The 22,500-nt window shown below is 48.1% G+C and overlaps 3 protein-coding genes across 4 annotated transcripts in view; 1 reads left to right on the top strand and 2 right to left on the bottom strand.

Moving 5' to 3' along the window:
- Nucleotides 1–1,445: 1,445 nt before the first annotated feature.
- tph2 (tryptophan hydroxylase 2 (tryptophan 5-monooxygenase)) lies at nucleotides 1,446–6,088 on the bottom strand. Its single transcript, XM_076170990.1, has 12 exons — nucleotides 5,978–6,088; nucleotides 5,042–5,062; nucleotides 4,540–4,641; nucleotides 4,215–4,398; nucleotides 3,978–4,078; nucleotides 3,813–3,880; nucleotides 3,396–3,592; nucleotides 2,762–2,897; nucleotides 2,546–2,672; nucleotides 2,139–2,234; nucleotides 1,895–2,028; nucleotides 1,446–1,692 (listed from the first exon to the last, which is right to left on the bottom strand). The coding sequence occupies exons 1-12, from the start codon at nucleotides 6,086–6,088 to the stop codon at nucleotides 1,518–1,520; spliced, it is 1,452 nt and encodes a 483-aa protein (XP_076027105.1). The 3' UTR covers nucleotides 1,446–1,517.
- Nucleotides 6,089–8,042: 1,954 nt separating this feature from the next.
- On the bottom strand, nucleotides 8,043–16,566 carry tbc1d15 (TBC1 domain family, member 15). Of its 2 annotated transcripts, XM_076170988.1 has the most exons (17): nucleotides 16,484–16,566; nucleotides 15,008–15,109; nucleotides 14,677–14,751; nucleotides 14,361–14,502; nucleotides 13,727–13,934; nucleotides 12,852–12,954; nucleotides 12,564–12,758; nucleotides 12,038–12,166; nucleotides 11,539–11,642; nucleotides 11,308–11,402; nucleotides 11,046–11,162; nucleotides 10,833–10,933; nucleotides 10,394–10,493; nucleotides 10,202–10,299; nucleotides 9,909–10,025; nucleotides 9,493–9,579; nucleotides 8,043–9,316 (listed from the first exon to the last, which is right to left on the bottom strand). In XM_076170988.1, exons 1-17 carry the CDS (start codon nucleotides 16,505–16,507, stop codon nucleotides 9,131–9,133), a joined length of 1,983 nt encoding a protein of 660 aa, XP_076027103.1. In that variant the 5' UTR covers nucleotides 16,508–16,566; the 3' UTR covers nucleotides 8,043–9,130. The 2 variants fall into 2 exon arrangements, with proteins under 2 accessions (XP_076027103.1, XP_076027104.1); XM_076170989.1 differs by lacking the exon at nucleotides 8,043–9,316 and having other exon boundaries at nucleotides 9,493–9,846.
- Nucleotides 16,567–17,761: 1,195 nt separating this feature from the next.
- The window catches only part of LOC143016593 (zinc finger C3H1 domain-containing protein-like), a gene marked incomplete at its 3' end in the record, with an annotated part of 9,713 nt that continues 4,974 nt past the window's right edge, over nucleotides 17,762–22,500 (top strand). The window contains exons 1-9 of the mRNA XM_076170992.1: nucleotides 17,762–18,472; nucleotides 19,539–19,955; nucleotides 20,103–20,242; nucleotides 20,567–20,993; nucleotides 21,097–21,302; nucleotides 21,516–21,639; nucleotides 21,730–21,821; nucleotides 21,901–22,092; nucleotides 22,282–22,434. Coding sequence (XP_076027107.1) covers nucleotides 17,944–18,472; nucleotides 19,539–19,955; nucleotides 20,103–20,242; nucleotides 20,567–20,993; nucleotides 21,097–21,302; nucleotides 21,516–21,639; nucleotides 21,730–21,821; nucleotides 21,901–22,092; nucleotides 22,282–22,434 — 2,280 coding nt within the window. The remainder of the gene's footprint in view (nucleotides 18,473–19,538; nucleotides 19,956–20,102; nucleotides 20,243–20,566; nucleotides 20,994–21,096; nucleotides 21,303–21,515; nucleotides 21,640–21,729; nucleotides 21,822–21,900; nucleotides 22,093–22,281; nucleotides 22,435–22,500) is intronic.

Below are 22,500 nucleotides of genomic sequence, written 5' to 3'. Positions count from 1 at the left end.
GAATCTAGAGTGACTGACCTTCAGGAGGAAGATGTGACACGTCTGCCTTCTGCCTCCTCTTCATCCTTCTTCCTCACTCCAGGATAGTTTGCATAGATGTGATTGTCTATTTGTTTATGGGTGGGATGTGTCCATGGGGGGGGGGGGGGGGGGGGCGGACGACACCTGTCTTCTCAACCATATACTATATCAGTCTGAATGAATATATATATATATATATATTTAGTTTCTTCCCTTTTTCCTTCTACATTTAAGTTTTCTCAGGACTTTTCCTGATGTTGTGGTTCTGTAATATTGGAATATAGAAATAAAGACTGACAGTCCAGTTTAAAGATATATTTGATCTTTCTTTTACTTTACTGTATTTTTATTGTTTTTGTGAAGCAGAAATGAGCAATAAAAATAATGTTAAATTATTAAACACACACATGATCGAGATGACAATCAGGAAGCGGAACAACAAGACCCAATACACACACACGCACACACACACACACACACACACCTCCATCGTTTCAAAGCTGCAGAAGCAAAGCGATTCTGTCAGTAAGTAAGAAGCTTCACAAACAGGAAGTCACTTTACACTTCAACACCTTTGTGTGTTAACTTTCACTTGAAGTGCAGGAATGTAAACAGATCACAAAACTGAGTTCAACTAAAAAGAGCCGTTGAGCATATTGACATATTTGCATATTTAGTTCTCAAACTGTTCGATGTTCTTTAAGTTCTACAAATGTGCAGGAAACTCCTATATTCTAATCAATCATGTTTGGAGAAAAGCGCATTGAATAGTTAACAATATCCTAACAACACCTGAATCAGTCGCCCAGCATTCAGTCGCTCTGGATTTTGAGATTTCCTTTGTGATTTTTGCAACCAAAATGCTGCGGTGATTTCCTGAATGTTATAGTTTGGCTCAAACATTCTCACCATTCATCCAAACACACAGAAGGCTGCTTCTTCTTCCACTATGAAACGTGGCCGCATACACCCGCTTGCCTCGTGCTTGGTGGGCGTGTCTAAGCAGTTGTGGCCGTGTCTGCGGGCAAATTTCCATGCTACATGTCAATGTAAATCTGCTAGAGAAGTAAAGGACCAACCAAATATGAAGCTTTGAGGGTTCAGCTTCACAAGTTTGTCTCCTTTAACCCAAACAGCGATGTTAATTTATAAACCAGATAAAACCCTCAAAAGCAGAAAACAGTGGCTTTGTCGCTGGGGGTTTTCTGGCCCGTGACATGTGATTGGTCAGTTGGCATCGTGTGACCCTGAACTGTCACACTGATTCATTTTGATATATTCCCATTATTAAGCCTTTATTTTGGAAGTTACAGAGGGATCAATGTTGAAATGATGACAAACCAAAGCAGTGGGACTCCTCATGATCACCTTCTTATCGGTTTTATTCCTCTTATAATATTTAGCTGATCTGTACTACTTACAGATATGGCAGATGTGCACGTACATACAGTTAGCTCAGGTAAGCGGTTGATCTGCAGAAGGAGGTGAATGGCGCTTCATATTCCCATGTAGGTGTTCATCTTTCCCAGGGCGTCACACACGGTGGTCAGGTCGCTGCGGAGGTCCTGGACCACGTTCTCGATGCTCCTGGTGTCTTTGAGCAGGTCGATGCTCTGGGTGTACGGGTTGTAGTACACTGAGAACGGCCTCTTTATGGACTTGGCAAACTCCCTGTTAGAGCAGAATGAGCACGGCTATGTCAGCGGGTGACAAACTAAGCATTTGATCTGGTACTTTGAGCTCAGATGATTCCACCACCATCAGCACAGACACCAGGTCACTACTGAGCGTGACAGTGAGGCAGCAGGAGAGCGTTTCACCTCCTCCTGTCTGCAGTGACGTCAAGGGTCTGAAATGATACAACAGTTCTTACCTCATCTTCTCTTTGGCCTCCTCAAAGCTCTCCGACACAAAGTAAACATCTTGGAACGTAGTGATGAGACACTCCTGGTTGCAGGTAGTTCGTGGGTCAAACATCTTCACGCAGGCCTTATCAGACAGGGCATGCTGGGAAACAGGAAGCAGTTTCATCCATGGACCCATACTGCTGTCTGGTGTGTGTGTGTGTGTGTGTGTGTGTGTGTGTGTGTGTGTGTGTGTGTGTGTGTGTGTGTTACCTGCAGCTCTCCAATGGAGGACAGCAGACCGGCTCCATAAGCTCTGAGCTGGCCGTCCTGTTTGCACAGCCCAAACTCGATCGTGAAGAAATAACACTGTTCAAAATGAGTTTAATGGTTAGCCTCACTTAATGGTTAGTGAGCACAGACGTCACTTCAGTTTGGATTAAATCATCTCTGAGATTACACACACACACACACACACACACACACACAGTATACAGTGGAGCACAACAGTGTGTTAGTATAGTACAGTACAGTGTAGTACATTATACTACAGTATACTATAGTGCAGTGTAGCTGTACATTGAGTAGAACTGACCACTGTCAGACCATCACAGGAAACAGCTGTGACTGAAACAGCTGTTTTGTTATGTTTCTGCTGTGTGATGATCTTCTTCACTCACTGTGGCCAGTTTCTGCACATCTTCATCAGCGGCTCCCAGAGACGCCAGGCCGATCTCCTGAGAAAACTGGGCGAATTTTGGATCGGCGAGGAGCGGAACGTGGCCCAATAACTCATGACACGTGTCACTGAAACGTAAACATACCACAGAAGGTCCATCATACATGTCGCAGGCACGTATAGAACCAATTACATCCCGGCGTGGCAGCGGACTCACGGCTCAGGCGTGTACAGCGGGTCGGTGCTGTGACGGATGTACTGGGTGCAGTTAAACACTCTGTAGGCCAAACCGGCTAGGAAGTCCCTGGGAGAGAGGTACCCTGCCACGGGCCGCACGGTGAACCCAGACCTCTCTGAGGAAACATCACACACACCGTTACAGCACTCGTCTCTCCTCCAGCTCTCACACACGTGACCACTCGCCCTCTTTGAGGTCACAGCAGGGGTTAAGTCATAGATTTTGCAAGTCACAAGTCAGTCTCAGGTCCCAGTGTGAAGTCAGAAATGAGTCATGATCCACCTGCTCCACTTCAAATCTAATCGTTTGTTTGATTGATTTACACAAATAGTGGATGGTTCCATGGTTTTCCTTTGATGTGAATATAAACCATGATATTTGTGGTCTCAGCTCTCAGAAAAAATATCAATGTGTCACTTTTTTACCTTAGTTGTGTTTCTGTTGATTCTCCCTCTTTCTTTCTGTATTTATTAGTTCTTATGATATTTATCTTACAACTTTAATTTACTCCTTTGTCTCGTTCAGCTACTTTTACATCTAGTCCTACTAAATTTTGACCACAAGGTGGGAGTGTTGGCTCTGTTTGGCCAACACTAAAGCGTGGTCTCAGGACCTCTGAGGAACAGCGAGACGTCCTCCAGCTGTGGGACGTTGTCCTCCCGGTAACCACAGTGCTTGGTGAGCAGCGGCAGGTTCTTCAGGTATTCCCGGCAGGCGTGGGTGGGGTACAGCTTGGTCAGCTCCCTGAACACCACGCCCCACGTCCTCACCTCCTCTGGGGTGTACTCGATGTGGGGGATGGGCTGCCCGCTGGGGTGGAGCAAACACGCAGCTGGAGGTCAACTTACAGGTTAAACATCGGTGAACAAAGGTGATGGTACTCAGAATGCACAACACAAACCCTCTGGAGTCTAAAGTGGCTTATATAAAGGATTTGTCCTATAAATTGATGATTAGAGATCAATCATCAACGAAAGCACAATGATGTTATTCAGTGGACAAAAAGGACGAAGATGATGATGATGCTTACAATTTATAATTCATCGCCATTTCCACAAAGTATTTCCTGCGCTGGCGATAGACGTTATCCTTAAAGCCCTGGAGGGGAAGAAGAGGTCAAAGGTCAGCTGATAATGTTAGGATGAGGAATGTTTCCTGCTCCCCAGCAGAGAGACGTAAAGCTGACGTGACCCACCGGATGGTCTGCGTCCAGCTCTGATCCGTACATCAGCACTCTGTGGGAACACTGGTCCAACTCAGAGATCTTCATCGGGAACCAGGGAACGTCCTCACCGTCTGATATGAGACAAGATTAGGCTTTAAACTCTTTGACTGTCTGATCTTTGAAGAAATCTTTGTGTTTGTTTGTTGGCAGTATTATACTTATATGATATCTGGAGGGGGGAGGGGGAGGGGCTCATTCCTAACTTACCCGCCTCTGCAGGCCACACGTTTGCAGGCGTGTTGAAGGAGATGATGTTGACGTGATCTTTCAGATGCTGCAGCAGCTCATTAAACTCCTTCTTACTGCAGCTGCAGTCAGCGTAGATCTCCACCTCGTTAATGATCCGCTTAGATGGCCGAGACTCAATGTGGTTCAGGTTCACTCGCTTCTCCTGGAGAGAGCAGAGGAGAGGAAACAGACAAGGAAAGAAAAGAAAGGAAAGGAAAGGAGGGATGTGAGAAGAGAAGAATGTTTTTTAAATTGTAGGATTTTTGCAGAGAGACTCTGGACTTCAGTCAGAGGTTTCTCCTACCTGGAAGAGTCTGAGGGCTTTGACCAGACATCCCACCTCGTTCTTCAGAGAGAACACCACAGCCGTCCTTCCAGAATCCTCAGCGCCCTCTTTATCTGGCGTCTCATTGATGGGACAGAAGGACGTACGCCGTGACTGCACAACAACAACAACAACAAAGTGAACTGGAAGGGTTAGGGTGAGGCAGTAACAGAAACCACATCACAGAGCCCATAATCCAGATCCAAAGTCGGACGTCAAAACCCACCACAACCACCGTTCTGATTTGAATAGTTCCCGACTGTGTTCAGACATAGAGCAATGTAACATGCAGAGAAGCTGCGTGTGTGTGTGTTGGACAGTTTGGCACATGGTGCTGCAGGTGAGCTGCTGATTGGATGCAGCTGCGTGTTGTCATGGCTGCAGTTGATTCATCAATCAGGCTGTGACCCGTTAGGGAGACAACAGCGCCCCCCGCTGGATGCCCACAGACAGATCCGTCTGTCACCTATAGCACCACAGCGCCCTCGTGTGGTTTGTCCCTCTCAAGTTTTTTTGTCTCAAAATCTTTTCTCTGGAAGTGGAACACTATGATCAGAAATCAAACCATCTGGTTTTCAGATCAGATCAAAATTTGACGTTGTCCTCATGCAGCTTCTTTGTTTGAGTAAATAAAAGACGAATATGAAACCTAATTTTAGACTAAAGGTCAATATAACCAACATTCAAACTTTTTTCAGCTTTCTGTCATTGACTAGATTTTCTTTGAAATTAATAAATACATTAATTAATTAATTAATTAATTATTTAACTGTCATTTGTTTAAAAGAAATGTTGTCCATCCCAGATTCCTGCCTTACAAGGTGCATGTGTGTGTGTGTGTGTGTGTGTGTGTCTGCGTGCGTGCGTGCGTGTTTGTTTGTGTGTGTGTGTGTGCGAGCGTTTGTGTGTGTGTGCACGTTTGTTTGTTTGTGTGCGTGTAGGTGCGTTTGTTTGTGTGTTTAACTGTGTGCAGGTCAGCAGTGTTACTGTCTCCATTCAGTAAACACACACTCATCATATCAATATGAGAATGGGGAAGATGAGGGCGAGGAGGATGAAGAGGAGCATGATTGAGTGAGAGACGTGTGACGATGAGGACGAGGACGAGAGTAGGACAGTGAGAATGAGAATGAGGAGGATGAAGAGATGGATGAGGAGATTAAAGAGGGAATGAAGAGGAATGAGGCGGATGAGGAAAACAGAGGGTAAAGGTCGATGCAGACAGAGAGTAGGATGAGGATGATGAAGAGGATAATGAGGATGAATAACAGAAGGAGGGTGCGGTGGACAAAGAGTGGAATAAAGGTGATTATAAAGAGGATGGAAATGAGGAAGATGAGGAAGGGAATGATGAGGATGAATCATATGACGGTGAAGATGAGGACGAGGAACGAAGATGAGGAAGACCTGAGCTCACCATTCTCCCCCCGGTGTGTCGTTGCTGCTGGTGGTCAAACATGGCCGAGTCCAGGGAGAGCCCCCTACGGGCCCAGTACTTGCTGGAGAACATCATCATGGCGGGCTGCATCCTGGGCACTGGCAGCGGCGCGTCCTTCATCACGTGGGGCGAGGCCATGGGGAACCAGTGGGTGTACGAGTACCAAGACTCCAGCCTGCCTGCTGCTCCTCACACCTGTTCACACTGCTGCAGGGCCGAGGACTCGGCGAGGGACGGCCCCCACGCCGCCGCGCAGCTGCTTAAGTACTGTGTGTGTGTGTGTGTGTGTGTGTGTGTGTGTGTGTGTGTTTGTGTGTGTGTATGTGTGTGTGTGTGATGCTCAAACTCCTCCTCCTCCTCCTCCTCCTCCTCGCTCAGCCTCCGTCTCACTGTAACACAACACAAACAGCTCAGCAGGTTTGACAGATTTTTGTATTTATTCATTGCATTTTCGTAAGTAGAACAGTGGAAAGTCTGATTTGCCAATCTTACTTTTAACTGATTTATTTACTTTTGCTTTTATTATTCACCTAAACAACACAGCAAGAAAAAGAAAGAAAACACTCTGGACGATAGATTCAGAGAACATCATTGATTCTAAAATGTCTTTGATGATAAAAACTAAAGTTAAAATAACAAAACCTGGAAGAATTGATTTTGATTTTTCAAACCTTCAAGGATGAATTGATCCAAATCTGTGTGTTAGTCTGTTTTGGGTCACATTTGATTAGAAATACTAAATATATAATATAATACCTCCATCTTTGTTTGTAAATCAATAATAAACAACATTTTCTGGTTCTCCTGTCAAAGTTCTGTTGAGCAAGACACTGAATCCCAACCATTCATCTGATGAGCAGGTTGGCTGGTTGCATGGCGAGTGTGAGGCTTAGTAAGAGCTCTACATCTATCTGAGCTCTATAACATGTTTCTAACATGACAACCTGCAGTTTAGCTTTTATTTGCTCATTTCTGCGTCTGTGAAATATGACTGAGCTGTTACTGATGAGGGGCTTGTGTTTCTGTGTTTGTCCTGTATACACACACACACACACAGACGTGTTTCCGCGTGTGGGTGTTTCCTGTGCTTTTATAACCTGTGAATAAAGCGTGTGTGTTGTGTGTGTGTTGAGGGGAAACGGGCCGCCGGCCGTTGTGAGCGTTGATGTTCTTAGACAGGAGGAGCTGAGTGAACGATAGGACAGACATCAGTCCACACAAAGAGGCCTGCACTTTAATAAAACCCAGGGAGACAGACGCTGATAAGCCACAGCACCGGCATCGTGCTATCAACCTTCTGCTGAGGAAATTTCCTGCCAAACAGGAAATGAAAGAGTCGGCGAGGCGGCAGAAGAAGCCGGGGCTGCTTTGTTCTAATTGTGATGCTGCTTTATGAGCAGATTGCAGGTGATACCTTCCTCCGTCTCCAAATGTCTCCCATCAAAGGACAGCGAGGGGGGCGGGGGGGGGCCGTGGACTGTCAGAGGGCTGCGAGGCCTCGAGTGCTGACGTCCATCAGGGACTTGAAAGGGGCTGAAATGACATTTGGAGCTCCTGCATCACAGAGAGGAGGGGGGGGGGGGGGGGGGAGCATTTGCTCTTCAGTCACATGCAGAAAGTAAACAGACCAGTGCAGAAACACATGAATGGAGGATTCACATGAATACGGTGGTTTTCTGTAGGCAGTAAAGGCGTCACGAGGCTGAGGTGGACACATGCTTCTGTCCTCATGTCCGTCAAGCTTGGATGTTCATGTTATCAATGAGGACCAAGAGGACAAAACATTAGGAGCGGGGTGATGAGGACAATGAAGCTGAGGACAAAGAGTAGAGTGCAAAGGGGGACACAAGGACGAGGTGGAGAAAGAGGAGGACAAAGAGGAGAAGTAGTTGTACAAAGACGATTCAGTCTTCTATCACAAACATGACGTGGGGCCTTTAGGGCTCATTGTTAGCTGGAAGGACGCTGTGATCTACTGGACCAGGTTCATGGCTCAACATGGCAGAGAAGAGTGGACAAAACCTGCCACACAGTCACGAAAACACAAGTCCTGAAATTGTTTTATTGCCCAGAGTGTTGAAATGGTTACATGAGAAGAGAAATGAGAAACCTGCTCTTCACATCCAGCAGCAGAGCAAACTGAGAGCAAACGTTCAGCCTGATTCTGCTTCATCCAGACTGTGGACTCACAGTGGAGCAGATTGGACCTAAACTTTCATCTGAAAGCTGCACTGGAACTGTGTGACAGTCCAGATGTTTCTTCAGACTTCACTGTGAAGCTGTGACAGCAGCATTTGGTCAGAAAAATTAGGACTCAAATGTGGAAAACCTTTCTTGAATTCTTTTTAGTTTTAAAAGATCTTTGAGTTTTTTATTTTCCCCCTCTTTAAGGCTCATTTTTCATTTTTATAAAGTTTGCAAAAATGTGGGATAATTCAAAAGAATAAAAGTATAGAATAGTGTGTGTAGTTTCTTTGTTGACCTGCTCGTTTCAGGGGGGGAATAAAAGCCACAAAGCTCTGACTGCAGTTTGACACCAAACAGATTCAGATTCAGATTCAGATTCAGATTCAGATTCAGATTCAGATTCTGCTCCACAACAACAGAGAAACACAATGGAACATTTTCATCACACTCGGGGGAGATTCCTCTTCAGAGCACATGAAGCTTTATTCCATCACAAACTGATGAATACTGAGCGGAGCTTTATAGAACTGGAGGTTATAGTTTGGGCTTCGTTCTCCATCGTATCAAAATAAAGCTGCTGAACTGTGAGAAAAGATCCAACAGCACCAGCGGCCAGGAATAAAACCAATACTGGACAATATGCTGCACCCGGGCGCTGCCAGGTTACCCAGCATGCATCAGTGTGTTTGATCTTTATGCAAAGGGAAATAAAACACGATAAGATGTCGATCGCCCGTCTTATAAAACATCATTAGCAAGAGAGAAGGAATGACTATTTTACTTAAAGACAATATGGTACAAGAAATTACAAAAATAAGATTCTGAATAATCTTAAATCCTTTTTACATTCTCTTCCTCTCTTCTCTGCAAACAGGAACACGTGGTGACGCACTGCGGTCGTGATCCCGCGACAACACGCGGTCAGTCTGTTAAAACCACAGTTCACTACGATATGAAGGCAACGTTGCAGCCGTTGTAGGTCTGCGTTAAGTGGGCGTGGCTGTCGGAGAAGTTTTCCTGCCGGTGTGTCGCCCTGGGGGCAGGAGGAGAATCCGGATCGGTCAGATCGGACCTGAGACCTCCGGCGGCTGTGTTGAAGCCCAGAATGTCGTTTACTGCATGTGGCAATTCCTGAGAGAAACAAAGGAACAATTCATTTACATTTAGACCAAAGTCAATGAACCAGAGCGCAGAGAAACCAGAGAAAAACTAGGAAACTCTCAAACCTCCAACAAGGACAAACATCTCTCCAGGTCGCCATAACAACCATGTGTTGTGTGTTGTGTGAAGGTGTTGTGTGAACGTACCTTACAGCCCTTTATCTGCAGGCAGATGCCCTCCGCTTTCTGAAGAATCTCTTCAATGTCCAGCTTCATTGAAAGCTCATTAATGTGCTGTTGGAAACACAAAGTCATCACGACACATGTGAGGGTCAATGAAACAGCAGCAGATTTATTTGAGCCGTTAAGGGTAAATAAAGTTCAGTAGCCATGTTGCCTCATTCATAAACGCCTGTTGTTCTCAGTGTTTCCAACAGTGAACACATTTGTATCCAACCAATCTTATATTATAATGCAGAGGGACTTTTGAAAACACGTGTTCATGGATCTATAGGGGTCCATTCAGACCCAGACAGGGAAGTGGGCCCAAAATATCTCCAGCTGAAAAAAAACCCAATGGCAGTTACTTACATTTCCTGAAACTGCGTATTGTCATCATTTACCTTGAGGATTTCATTGAAGCCGTAGTTCTCCTCCATGATTTTGGTTTTCTCGGAGTCGAGGATGGCACAGCACAGCAGCAGGTGGAAGTTTTGGCAGGGCAAACCCGTCCACATGACCTGAGGGAAACATGGCATGATGGTTCCCCTTTGTACATCGTTCAGCTCCAGCACACATGATGATAATGCCACCGTGGTCCAAATGAAGCCCGGGCCAAGTGACAAACACACAGACAAGTTACAGGGAATCAAACATCAGACTGCTTCCTGTCAGGGCACCAAGCGCGTACACTCACCTCCCAGACTCGCAGAACGTCCTGGAAGCTGAGCTCCCTCTTGAATCTGATCAGCAACCAGCGGAAACAGAAGTACAAATAACCTGAATCCTGAGACTCTGCAAGGCAAAACAGCAAACACACAAAAGAAATGAAGGCACAGCTGGGGGGAAAAAAGGTGACAAAGCAAAACATGGAGCAGGTGTTTCTTACCTAGGTAGTTCCAGAAGGCCAAATCCAGCAGCCTGAGCAGAGTGCTGAGCTGATTGAGCTGCGTCTTCATGCCCTGCATCTGCTCCTCAAAGTTCTGGTGCTGTGGAAACAGAGCCCACACAGATCACAGCATCTCTACACTTACACACCACATGTGAAATGACTCACTCACGCTCTTAAAAGGACATTTTATGTTAGCCCTTACCCTTTGCCGCACAAAAGAGACTAAACTGACTTTTAACCCTTTCAATAAAGGAGGAGTTGCTGTGGAATTGAGAAGAGAACTTTTTTACGAGCTCTTGTCATAACAGCTGTCTCAGCTCCAACCCTAACTAGCTGTAGGTGAGATGGAGCATGCTCAGATTCCTTGCCTTGTTTCTATGGCAACCTTTTTAGTTTCATATTTTCCGGCATTGTGACATTATTCCTGTTTTCTTACCATTTGGTCCATGAAGGAGACAAAACACCAGAAGGCGTCCACCTCGTTCTCCATCACGTAGAGAATGGGCGAGAGGAGGTCACTCATTCCCTGGACGTAACCTGGATGGGACCAAGCAGAGCGTCACCACACACACAGGCTGCTAACGAAGAAAGATCTCCTGACACGGAGAGCTGCGTGAAAAAGGTCTCAGTGAAGATCACAAAGTCTCACCCAGGTCAAAGTCGTACATGCAGTACGTCATGAGGATGTCGTGGAGGAGAACCAGGCCAGGATTGTCGATGCCTTCGTAGAACCGGTTTGTTCTGTCTGTTCGGTTCACGTCTTTCTCTGAAATGAAGAAGGAGAAGGTCACACAAGCTGCTGAGGGTTTGGGGTTTAAATCCCAAAAGAAAAATGCTCTCAACATCCACACATTTGACCCCCAACTGCTTTCGGTTAGCAGCTGCTGAGCTTCATTCAGGCTACATCTCACCTATCAGGCTCCTGTAGTCCCTCAGCCTGGAGTTTCTTCTCTCCTGCTCCTCACTGACCGATTTCCACTGCAGCTTCATCCTGAAGTATTCATCACTTTCAAACAAGAGGACAGGACATTTGAGACGGACGTGTAGAATGAAAACTAAGACATACAGAGCATGACACAGGAGGTTGAACACTTATTGTTAAAGGAAACCGTTTTGGCATGAAATAAAAATCAGAGTTGTACGTTTTGTCCCTCTGCAGGTTCTTCCTCTCCTCCAGGGTGCTGTCCCAGGGGAAATATCCCAGCAGAAACTTCCACGCCTCCTTCCTCACCACATGGCAGAGACCCTGCAGATCCACAGAACAAAATATGATTGAGTGGCGAGGAAGGAAGGAAGGAAGGAAGGAAGGGAGGGAGGGAGGGGGGGGAGAAAGAGGGAGAGAGAAAGGGGGAGCCAGAGAGACAGAGAGAGACAGTGAGAGAGAGACAGAGAGAGAGAGAGACAGAGACAGAGACAGAGACAGAGAGAGACAGAGAGAGACAGTGAGAGAGAGACAGAGAGAGAGAGAGACAGAGAGAGAGAGACAGAGACAGAGACAGAGACAGAGACAGAGAGACAGAGAGACAGAGAAAGGGACAGACAGTCAGACAGACCTGAGTGAAGGGAAAATGAATGAAGCCCAGATCCCAGTAGGTAAAATAATAGATAATAAATCAAAGATGGATAATAAATTCAACATGCCCCTTTGAAGATGACTTGCTTGAGCTGAGGGACACCGAGCATCCGTCCCTCTGGGTCCTGGTGCTTGGCCCAGTCCTCTGCAGACAGTGGCTCCCTCCTCTGGACCTGCGGCCTCGGCCCCAAGTCCATCTGACGCAGCAAAGACCAAACACAAGAGAGAAACTGACGTGACCTCACAGGGGTTACTGCTGTGTGTGTGTGCGTGTGTGTGTGTGCGTGTGTGCGTGTGTGCGTGTGTGCGTGTGTGTGTGTGTGTGTGTGTGTGTGTGTGTGTGTGTGTGTGTGTGCGTGCGTGTGTGCGTTCGTGCGTGCGCCTGTGCCTGTGTGTGTGCCTGTGTGTGTGTGTGCGTGCGCGTGTGTGTGCCTGTGCCTGGGTGTGTGCCTGTGTGTGTGTGCGTGCGCGTGTGTGTGCCTGTGCCTGTGCCTGTGTGTGTGCCTGTGTGTGTGCCTGTGTGTGTGCCTGTGTGTGTGCCTGTGTGTGTGCGCGGTAAGCGTGTAAATGCAGCCAGCAGAGCCTTCCTCTCACCCTAGTGATGACCTCGAAGCCAGGCTCCTCCTGCTGGTTGATCTCTAGTCCTGGGATGACTTCACCCAACAAGTCAGCCACTTCCTCCGGGGGGCGCTGGTGCTGCTCCTCTGCCCCCCGCAGAGCATCAAATATGTAGTTGGTGACCTTGGAGAAGCCGCCTAAGGTCGTCACATATGGGTCCTTCTTGAACTTCTGCAGGATAAAAATGGACTTGGATACAACCCGAGCAAGCGGCACATGACCCTTTATGTAGGACGTTTCAGTGTGAAGATTTCAGCTCCTTACGTTGACAAGGCCGTAGCTGTTGTCATCCAGAAGGTTCTCAAAGGACTGAGACAGGGCTTTGTTTGGGGTGCTGACCAACAGACGGGTATCATCATCTGGGGACCTTCAGAAACGTAATGAAACAAAAACTCACAATGTTTATAGGTGAACATCAGAAACCGCTGACTTTTTCAGGGATCATTCTCTCTGCTCGAGTTAGGAACTACTTCCCTCGCTGCACGATGGAAGATCAAGGTTCTAGAAATAAAGAGTTCTAACTTTGATTGTTCACTTTGATGGGAGTGAAACCAATATCATGACATCTTCAACTGAACTGACGTGTTGGATGACAGGACACACTTTCTGCTATCAACCTTCACAGAATCTGCTAAGAGTTCACCGTTTGACTCTCACACATCATTCAGCTCTGCAGACTAGAACAGCATCAGATTAAAGACAAACAGCCAATCAGGACACAGACTCGGTTGGACGTCACCAGCCGTGGCTGCTCTGCGCCTGAGCGTTCTTACCACTTAATCCAGACAATTTCATCATGAAAGGCTTTGATAAGAACTTTAATAACAGTTATCTGCTCTGAGATAGAGGAACACATTGCCCGTGTCCACCAGAACATAATCTCAAATGATATTTGGTTCAGAGGGAGAAGAAAATGACCGCAGGCTCTGCCGTCCACTGAGTCACAGGTTTGTTTACTTGTCACTGTATGTAAATCACCTCAATTAGCATATAGATTATATCTTTCAAGAAACCTGAATGATTCCAATTCGATTCTCTCTCTCTCTCTCTCTCTCTCTCTCTCTCTCGCTCTACAGAAGTGCCTATGAATTCATATTTGACTTGCTGCTGCCTATGTTGTTGTGTCTTTGGTTACTCACTCAGTGAGCAGTGCGAATCTCCTGAGGCTGTCCAGGAACTCTTTACTGCCGCCTTGGTGGAAGTGGAGGGCTGGCAGAGAGGCAGATGAATCCTTCAGCTTCAAGACCAAAAAGGTCCAGCCCTTCTCCTTCACTGCGAGGGACCTGAGGTCACTGATGCTGAAGCTGAACGCCCACCTGCTCCTCTCGTGGCTGTGGTTCAGCGAGCCTGAGGGAAGCGGGAGAAGGAGTTCCAAACAAAACCAGGCAGCAGTTTAACATCTGGGTACTGCACGACATACAGAAGAATGTGGAAACATCTTTTTACACCAGACATCACAGCGATCAAAGACTAAGCACACATTATGATCATTTCTGGTTGTGTTTGTCTCAGCCCAGGAGGTTTATTGCCTGGATTTGTGAGGTCAGATTATAAAAAGTCAAACGCAGACGGAGATGCAGGCTTTCTGTTATGAGTTAGAAGTGGTTCCTCCACATTACAAACACACTCATTTGCTCTACAGGCAGAGGTCTCCTACATTTATGTTCACTGTGGAGACCAAATGCCAAGGCTGATGTAATGATCGTGATGTAATGTAATGTAATGGATCAAGGCAATGATTCACTATAGCAGAAACAGATGGAGCACACCAACCCTCTCCGTTTGCAAAGGGTTTCTTCTTGAAGTACACCGCGTTGACCATATCCCACTCTGTCTCACAGCTCTGTTGACTTTCCAACAGCTGGTGGGACTTTTCACCTGGACACTGAGCCCACTCCACCACAGAACTGGAATCCTGACAAAAAGCACCAGCACCAACATATGAACAAGTCACTTAGTCACATGCTTCTTAAAACTAATCTGAGTGAATTCATATATTTCCTTTCAAGAATCACTGATAGACACACTGAGGGAAACACACTGGGTTAGGGTTATGCTATCAAACACAGGAGTGAGAAGTGAAACCAACCTTGCCAGCACACAGCATGTTTGATGGATCAACAGTGTCCTCTAAAGGTCTGTACTCCACAATGACTTCACCATCCTGATAGTGGACAGAACAAAGCAATCAAGGCCTTCCGAGCATTCAATCAACCACTGTGCAGTATAAAGCTGAGGGTGTCTTGCTTCCTTACACACTGAATCATATTTCATGTAAATGTGGAACCTGACTGCTACCAGCTGTGTTTTTGTTATGTACATTCAGCCTCTAGAGCGGAAGGAACTCACAGTTTAGAACATGAAGTAACATTCAGGTGAAACCACAAATGTCCACACAGGAACTTGAAAGTATACAGTACCTTGTCAACTACCCGAAGTGATCCCGAAAGTAGTAAATCTTGCTCAGCGCCATCTTCATCACTGTTTGGATGTATGAACACACCGTCGTGCTCATATATGACCTATAAGAGACATTAAGTTGGTTTTGGTTGAAGAGGGGTTTGGCAGTTTCCAGTCATGTGGATTTAAAGCTTTGGAGCCTGATGACACCAGCGAGCGTCAGTCCTAAAGAGAACAGCAGCCACAACCCTGTCCCACCCTGTCCCACCCTGTCCCCTCAGGGTCTGACTCAGGCTCAGGACTGGACTTAGTAACATTTGTCACATTGTACTGCAGGACACCAGACGATTTTTAATGTTACTGATTGTGGGTTTCTTTAATCTTGAAGTTATTTGTTACTGCAACATATACTTTCCCTCTGTCTGTCTGTCTGTCTCCCTCTCTCTCTCTCCCCCCCTCTCTGTGCCTCTCCCCCCCCTCTCCCTGTGCCTCTCTCCCCCCCCCTCTCTCTGTGCCTCTCTCCCACCCATCCCCCTCTCTCTGTGCCTCTCTCTGTTTCTCTCTCCCTCTCCCCCCCCCTCTCTCTGTCTCACCCACCCTCTATCTCCCCCTCGCTCTCTCTTTCCCTCTGTCTGTCTGTCTGTCTCCCTCCCCCCCCCCTCTCTGTGCCTCTCTCCCTCTGTTTCTCTCTCCCTCTCCCCCCCTCTCTCTCCGTCTCACCCACCCTCTATCTCCCCCTCGCTCTCTCTTTCCCTCTGTCTGTCTGTCTGTCTGTCTCCCCCCCCCCCCCCCCTCTCTGTGCCTCTCTCCCTCTGTTTCTCTCTCCCTCTCCCCCCCTCTCTCTCCGTCTCACCCACCCTCTATCTCCCCCTCGCTCTCTCTTTCCCTCTCTGAACATGATGATCGGCAGGTCTGAGGTGTAACAGACTAAACGGGTTTGCTCGTGTCGGCTGGTTGTACTAACAAAGAGTCCACCACAGGGCGGTGTCTTGGCTCGGGTAGATGCAGTCAGTCAGGTGCGGTGGTTCAGTTTGGTCACAGACTGTGTAAAAGTTTACAAGCTGACTGTTGCGTGACTTTCTGGGCCCAGCGTAATGTTCACTCGACTCCTTGCTAACACGATGATGCTAATGTTTACAATAGCTACAAATCTTACCATATCAAGTCAAACTCTGAACTTCGTGCGTGTAGCGTTTTAAAGCAAAGCCGCCGACCCGACCCGCGGATGTCCCCCGGGAGCTCCGGCTGCTTTCGTGGCGTGTTTATGTGAGCAGCAGCTGTGTGCGGCTAACACAATACAGCCAGTGGCTAACGTCACTCGTCAGCTGGCTGGTTAGCTAGCTAGCTAGCTAGCGGGCTCGAGCGGCTGTGAGGGGCCTAGCCGGAGTTAAAGCAGCAGATAAACACGGACACTGAGCCCGGACAGAGGCGAGTTTACACCGCGGGCAGAGCTCTCAAGGGGAACAGCGGTGCGTGTCAGACGGGAGTGTTGTTACCTTGGTGTGCGCTTCCGCCGCCATGTCGCCAGCTCAGTGCCCGGATGACGACAGCGGCTCACGTGCCTGTCAACTTCCAAAACAACACGGAGCTACGCATGCGCACTGCATGTTTAAAGCGTTATTCCTTTACGCTGTCGTGTAAAATGTTGTAAACAGAGTAGAGGTTAATAAACAAATACACAGAACCTTCGCCAATAATTTTAGAGAAACATTAAGCAGCCCACAGTGGTAGTTAAGTCAAACATTGATTTCATATTATGGGATTAAGAGTGAACAAGTTATCATCTTGGTAGAGTAAAATTAAAATATTGCCTGAAAATATTTATTCGGCAGGGAGGTTGTCACATCCTAACAGACAAATATAACTGTACAGACAAATATACCCATCCATTCTCTGTATCCACTTATCCTATTTAGGGTCGCCTAACTTCTGCATTTCGTTGCTTGTGACATGCAATGAAGTTGAATCCAACGCAGCACTCCCTGGGGTCATTGTACAAGAGACAGGATACACCCTGGACAGGTCACCAGTTTGATCTCAAGGTAACTAAAGATACAAACGCAACATCCCATTACCCTTACATTAAATGTTTTCTTAAATTATAAGGATTCTTGACGCACATAATGTTCATGTCCAAATATGGCATATATGATACTCTGCCAAAAGACATCTGGGGTTTCAGGTACTTCACAGTATGTCTAAACTAGGTCACTGACATTGTTTTAATAAGTTGCAACATATCTAAATACAGTATTTGACATTCAGTAACCATGTCTGTAGGCCTTTCAATGGACTCTTAAGGAACTCTGCAATATTGCTTTAACAGAGCAAAGAGTGATGTTATGGCCAACACCATTAAAACATAAATGTATCTACTGCATTCCCAGTCAGAACTTTGCTGGTGCTTTAAACATTAGACTGTATTGTCATTGTATTGTGAATGGATACGAGTTCCAGTTTCACATGGAGGAATAGGTGCTTTCAGGTACTTTCAGGTAGTCTTTGAAAACTCCCCCTTCCCAGGCTGAGAGTCGAATGTCACAAATTTCAGGGCCTGTTGGTCAAGAATACACAAACAAGTATGCCTAAAACGCACGTGTTTTTGGTTGACACGTTATTTATGAATGCAAAAACTACAGATGTAATTTCCTATTTTCCACACCAGTTTTGACGGCCCGACGAGAGCGTCCATGAAGTTAAACGCGTCCACTTGAGCTCATGAGAAGGGGAGATTTCCGACAGTACCTGAAGGTAGTGTATTTTACTCTCGTCCGTCTGTTCCTCTCGCGGCGTTTGAACGAGACCAGCGCAGATAACAGCTAAGAGCTAACAGTATGTGCTAAACCTCAGAGCTCAGCTAACGCGAAGCAGAATCACCTGCCACTTAATCGACAGTATTCATTCCTGTTCTCCCATCAAATGCGTTTACGATTGCTCAGCAGGTAGCGGCCAGAATATGGACTTAAACACAGCTGGATTTTCTCCTAAAGAGGAAGGGGAGCTCGAGGACGGGGAGATCTGCGATGATGAAACCGAAGAGAGTGAGCCATTGCCGGTGGGGGATGGGAGCAGGCCCGGCCGAGCTCCTCCGCGGCCTCACAAACATCCGCGGAATCTGTTGCCTCACATGGCGCTCCCGCAGTCAGACTTCCGCCTCATGATGCCATACAACCACGGACCTCACGGACACGGCCCCTTTCCTCCCATCCACCGGCAGCAGTGCGGGCCGAGCGGGCCCGACCGGCCTCCGGTGCCCTCTCCCCCTACGCCGCCGGGACACGGTCCTCACTGCGAGCCGAGTCCGCGGTCTAACTTCTGGGAGCGGAGCCACGGCACCCTGGGGAGGTTCAGGCAGCGGGCCATGCCGAACGGAGGACGCGGTGGCTGGAACCGAGGAGGCTGGGGGAGTGGAAACGCCAGACCGATGAGTCGTTATGGGCCTGCGGAGAACCACGGCAACAAGAAAGACTCCCCGCCGAGGAAGCGTATCCTTTATCAGCCACGCACATTTGCCACATCATGGTAACCTCACCAGCAGCCGCTGTAATACACTAAACCATGAATACATGTCTGCGGGTACGAAAAATGTATGATAGGACGAGGAGTCTCGCGGTTCGGGAGGGTCCGAGTGTTTCACGAGTCACAGGTCCAAAGTTTAGTATGAATAAACTTCACGATCGTTCAAATGTCCAATTGACCTCCCGGCAGTGTTGATAGCGTCACACATTTGGAGTTGACACTTAACATCAAGTAATAATAAAGGCCAATATTGTACAGCACACTACATCACTGATAGTTTTAAGGCGATCGATCGCGTTGGTTAAGTTTCGTTGTCCAGGCAAAACCGAGGCCATAAAGGAAACTGATATGGGAAAGTTTCCCACTCCGGACTTGTAAAGTTGATCATCGCACAGATGTTTTGTGGTTTCCTGTTAGTTTGTTTCCGCTAAAGGCTCTCAATGCTCCAGGGTCACACTGTGGTCATGGACCTATCAATAAAGTCTGACCAACCCCCAGCTCTGGGTCTGCTTGAGACCTACAGGTTAAGGACAAAGTGCTGCTATTCAACAGAAAATCAAATCTCTACTGATAAAAAAGGAGTGAGCGGATTGCGGTGGAGTCGCATCTTCTCACTTCCTGGCAAATTCAAGATGTCATCAGGTTGTTTTGAATAGGCAAATCAGCTGTGGTGTGGAGGTTTGTGCCACCTCACTAAATTTGATGAACTAAATTCATGATATGGACCTCACATCCACACACTGATACCATTCAGTTAGATAGTTAGGTTCTGTGTCTTATCACCTCAAGAAGAACCTGGATTCGAACCAGGAACCCTTTGATCCCAAGACGGCAGCGCCACCATCCCGAGCCATGCTGCCATGTTGCACTTAGCAGTGCGTTTGCGTTCACATTACATGCATGCATGCACGCACGTGTCCCTCAGCACCTGGTGCCAGCGATCAGCTGTTTGGCCAGATTCATGTCTTTGTTTAGAGTCTGAGGGGAATCCCACCCTTTCAAGCTTTTGCTTTCCTTAACATTTCACCACAGAAAAACAGGCCGGGCGGAATCAGGCAAGAAAGCCGGCCTACAGTGTTGCCAAGTCAGAAAATGGCGTTGATGAGACGTTTGAGGACTTGCTGTCAAAGTATAAGCAGATTCAGCTTGAGCTGGAATGCATCCGCAAAGAGGAAACCATGGCTCTTGAGCCTCAAGCGCCCCCCGCCAGGGACAACGCACCGCCAAACGCTGCTGGTATAACTGAAACCAGAACAGCACCTGAAACGGCCAGTGTTCAGAGTCCAGCAGCCACAGAGGAAGGTCCGGGGTTGGACAGGTCGGAGAAGAAGGTGTTTCAGGCTTTCAACATCAAACCACTCCGGCAGAAGCTCCCCACGCCCGCTGAGCTGGACGCATTGAAGAAGAAACCAGCAGAGCAGCAGGAGGACGGTGACGGTGAGACGGAGGGTGAGTTGAGCCATTAAGTCCAGCGTCACTCACGTCCTTTCACCGTCCTACCAGCTTAATAGAATAGCCTGGGTTCTAAGTCATAGTTGGCCGATAACGATGCCAGGTTGGTGTTATGATGTCATTTGTTGTGTTCCCTCCTGTCAGGCGACGAAGGCCGAACGAAACCAGAGTGCACAACGACGGAACATACACCCGACCAAGAAGCAGAAGCGGCGGCATCAAAGTTCTGTGGCGAATCGTCTCCTTCCAGTGAGGAGGACGTGGTCTTCGTCTCCACAGACAAGGTGACTGCATGTTTTCACTGTGTCGCAGTGTGAAGCTGGTAGTTTGGAGTCATAACGCAGCATGAACACGGATGAGTCACGACGGGAAAGTTTAGTTCACAACCAGTTTGTCCAGTTAGTGACAAGATGTTTCTTCTTTTCTATTTTCTTACATCTACAATATCACACAACACCTAGCTGATATGAGTCTGAGATGCTTCTTATTCTCCACCATAAATGCTCTCACTTTGTCAGCCCAAGCCTAAACCTCAATCCTGAATCCAGCACCTGTTTGACAGCTCAGTTGTAATTCTGAATCTGTTGTGAACTTTGTGGCACGTGTAGCCGGTGGTGAGGGTTGAGGAAGAGGAGCTGTCGGAGCTCCAGCTGCGTCTCCTGGCCTTGCAGTCGGCCAGCAAGAAGTGGCAGCAGAAAGAGCAGCAGGTGATGAAGGAAAGCAAGGACAGGATCACCAAGGCCTCCCAGGAGAAGACTTCCAGCGCAGGACCTGCCGCCGTGGCGCCCCCCAGCAGGCAGAGGGTCACCACCAGGTCCGCCTCCTCTGCTGCTGCTTTGGAGAGGAGCAGGACCAGGTCCAAGCCTCTGGAGAGGGATAGAGACAGGCCCAAAGCCGGGGCCAGGTCTCAGGAAAGGGACAGGGACAGACCCAATGTCCCGGACAGGGAAAGACCAAAGCCGGGACCAAAATCGCCACTGGAGAGGGGCAGGACTCCAGCCAAACCCCATCAGGGCAAGAAGTTGATCAGTCCAGGTAAGGAAAGAGTTAGTCACCCTGGACGTGGTTACATCTGCTAATCTGAGATGATGCTCCTGTCGTTATTTACTGACGAGTCCACCTGCGATGTCTCGCACAGGCTCAGTGGCCAAGCAGGCGTTCAGGAAGCAGCAGGTGCGGACGTGGAAGCAGCAGCAGCGGGAGGAGGAGACGCGGCGGCAGGAGGAGGAGGAGCGTCGCAAGCGTGAGGACGAAATCCGCAGGATTCGTGACCTGTCCAACCAGGACGAGCAGTACAACCGCTTCATGAAGCTGGTGGGCGGCAAGACCAAGATGCGCAGTGAGGTACGTCCATGTCAGTCTCAAGGCTTTCACGCCTGAAGCTGGAGATCTGAACTTTGGCCTTTAGAAGCAGAAGCATGTGGTCCAAAAATTGCCTATGGGTAGAAACTGTGAGCTCTGCAGGGACGCCGGCGTGTGGACGTCGCCTTGGTGTCCCTTCTTGATGAGACAGACAGCAGAGTTAGTGGAGCTGAGCGTGTCTGCTTTGTGCTTCAGTCCAGGGATCGGGAGCACAGGAAGTCAACAGGCAAACAAGGCCTGGACACCTCAGGGAACCTCTACCAGTATGACAACTACGACGAGGTTGCCATGGACACGGACAGCGAGACCGGTTCACCAGGTGAGCAACAATCAACAATCAGGTGACACAAGTATTGATGAAACATTTGTTTCTGAAGGTGTGGTGTGACTCTGATGTGTCCTTCCTCAGTCCCTTCGCCTACCCATAATCCCTTTGCAGCAGAGGACCCGGCGTGTCTTTCTCAGATGCCTCTCTACTTGACGGACTCTTCCTTCAGGATGGTACGCTGCCCCTCTGAGTAAAGCAACCACACCCACATGAAGCGCGTCCTTTATGCTCCTGCTTTGCTTCTCGCTGCAGGACTTTGCTCAGCCGTTCCTGTCCTCTGCGCTCTCCGGGGTTCCTCCCCCGCCGCCGCCTCTGCCCCCGCCGCTGGACGACTCGAACCCGCCGCCCAAGCCGCCTTTTGCTGACGAGGAGGAGGAGGAGGAGATGCTGCTGAGGGAGACCTGCCTCATGTCCATGGCCAACAAGCGTGAGGCTACCAAAGAGGTTTGTGTCTCCGGTGGACAAGTTGTGTCGTTCCCCTCCGTGTTTACAGTGTGAAGAAGTAGGAAACTTCATGTTGATAGGAATGGAGGGATGGAGCCCAGCAGACACACTACAAATATGTAGTGCCCGTGACGGTTCCGAAGTATAATGGGGCCTAATGGACCTCCGTTCTGTTCCCTCTCCCTCTAGGAGAACACATCCAGCCCGCCCCCCCTCCAGCCCGCTGCAGGCCTACAGCCGCCACCCAGGGGGAACCTGAGCACCGTCAACCTGAACACGGTGACTCAGTCACGGACCAACAAGTTCCACAGAGCGCGTCATGTTCCCAGAGCCCCACTTGTGGTAAGAGCCAGAGAGCCTGATGCTGAATCCACACGTTCAAGAATAAGCAGGGTGGCAAATGAAGAA

This window comes from Genypterus blacodes, unplaced genomic scaffold, assembly GCF_046128005.1.
Source record: "Genypterus blacodes isolate CSIRO-AG114 ecotype Tasmania unplaced genomic scaffold, CSIRO-AGI_Gbla_v1 ptg000237l_1, whole genome shotgun sequence".
NCBI lineage: Eukaryota > Metazoa > Chordata > Actinopteri > Ophidiiformes > Ophidiidae > Genypterus > Genypterus blacodes.
The sequence above is the reverse complement of the archived record's forward strand: the minus strand, read 5'-3'. Positions and strand labels throughout refer to the sequence as shown.

Coding starts and splice junctions, on each gene's coding strand:
- tbc1d15 (XM_076170988.1), bottom strand. CDS start 16,507: ATGGCGGCGGAAGCGCACACCAAG. Junction 11,403..11,538: donor AACCTGCAGAGGGACAAAAC/GTACAACTCTGA, acceptor CTTGTTTGAAAG/TGATGAATACTTCAGGATGA. Junction 10,026..10,201: donor ACGTTCTGCGAGTCTGGGAG/GTGAGTGTACGC, acceptor TGTTTCCCTCAG/GTCATGTGGACGGGTTTGCC.
- tph2 (XM_076170990.1), bottom strand. CDS start 6,088: ATGCAGCCCGCCATGATGATGTTCTCCAGCAAGTACTGGGCCCGTAGG. Junction 4,079..4,214: donor CGTGTGGCCTGCAGAGGCGG/GTAAGTTAGGAA, acceptor GTCTCATATCAG/ACGGTGAGGACGTTCCCTGG. Junction 2,235..2,545: donor ATGTGCAGAAACTGGCCACA/GTGAGTGAAGAA, acceptor CATTTTGAACAG/TGTTATTTCTTCACGATCGA.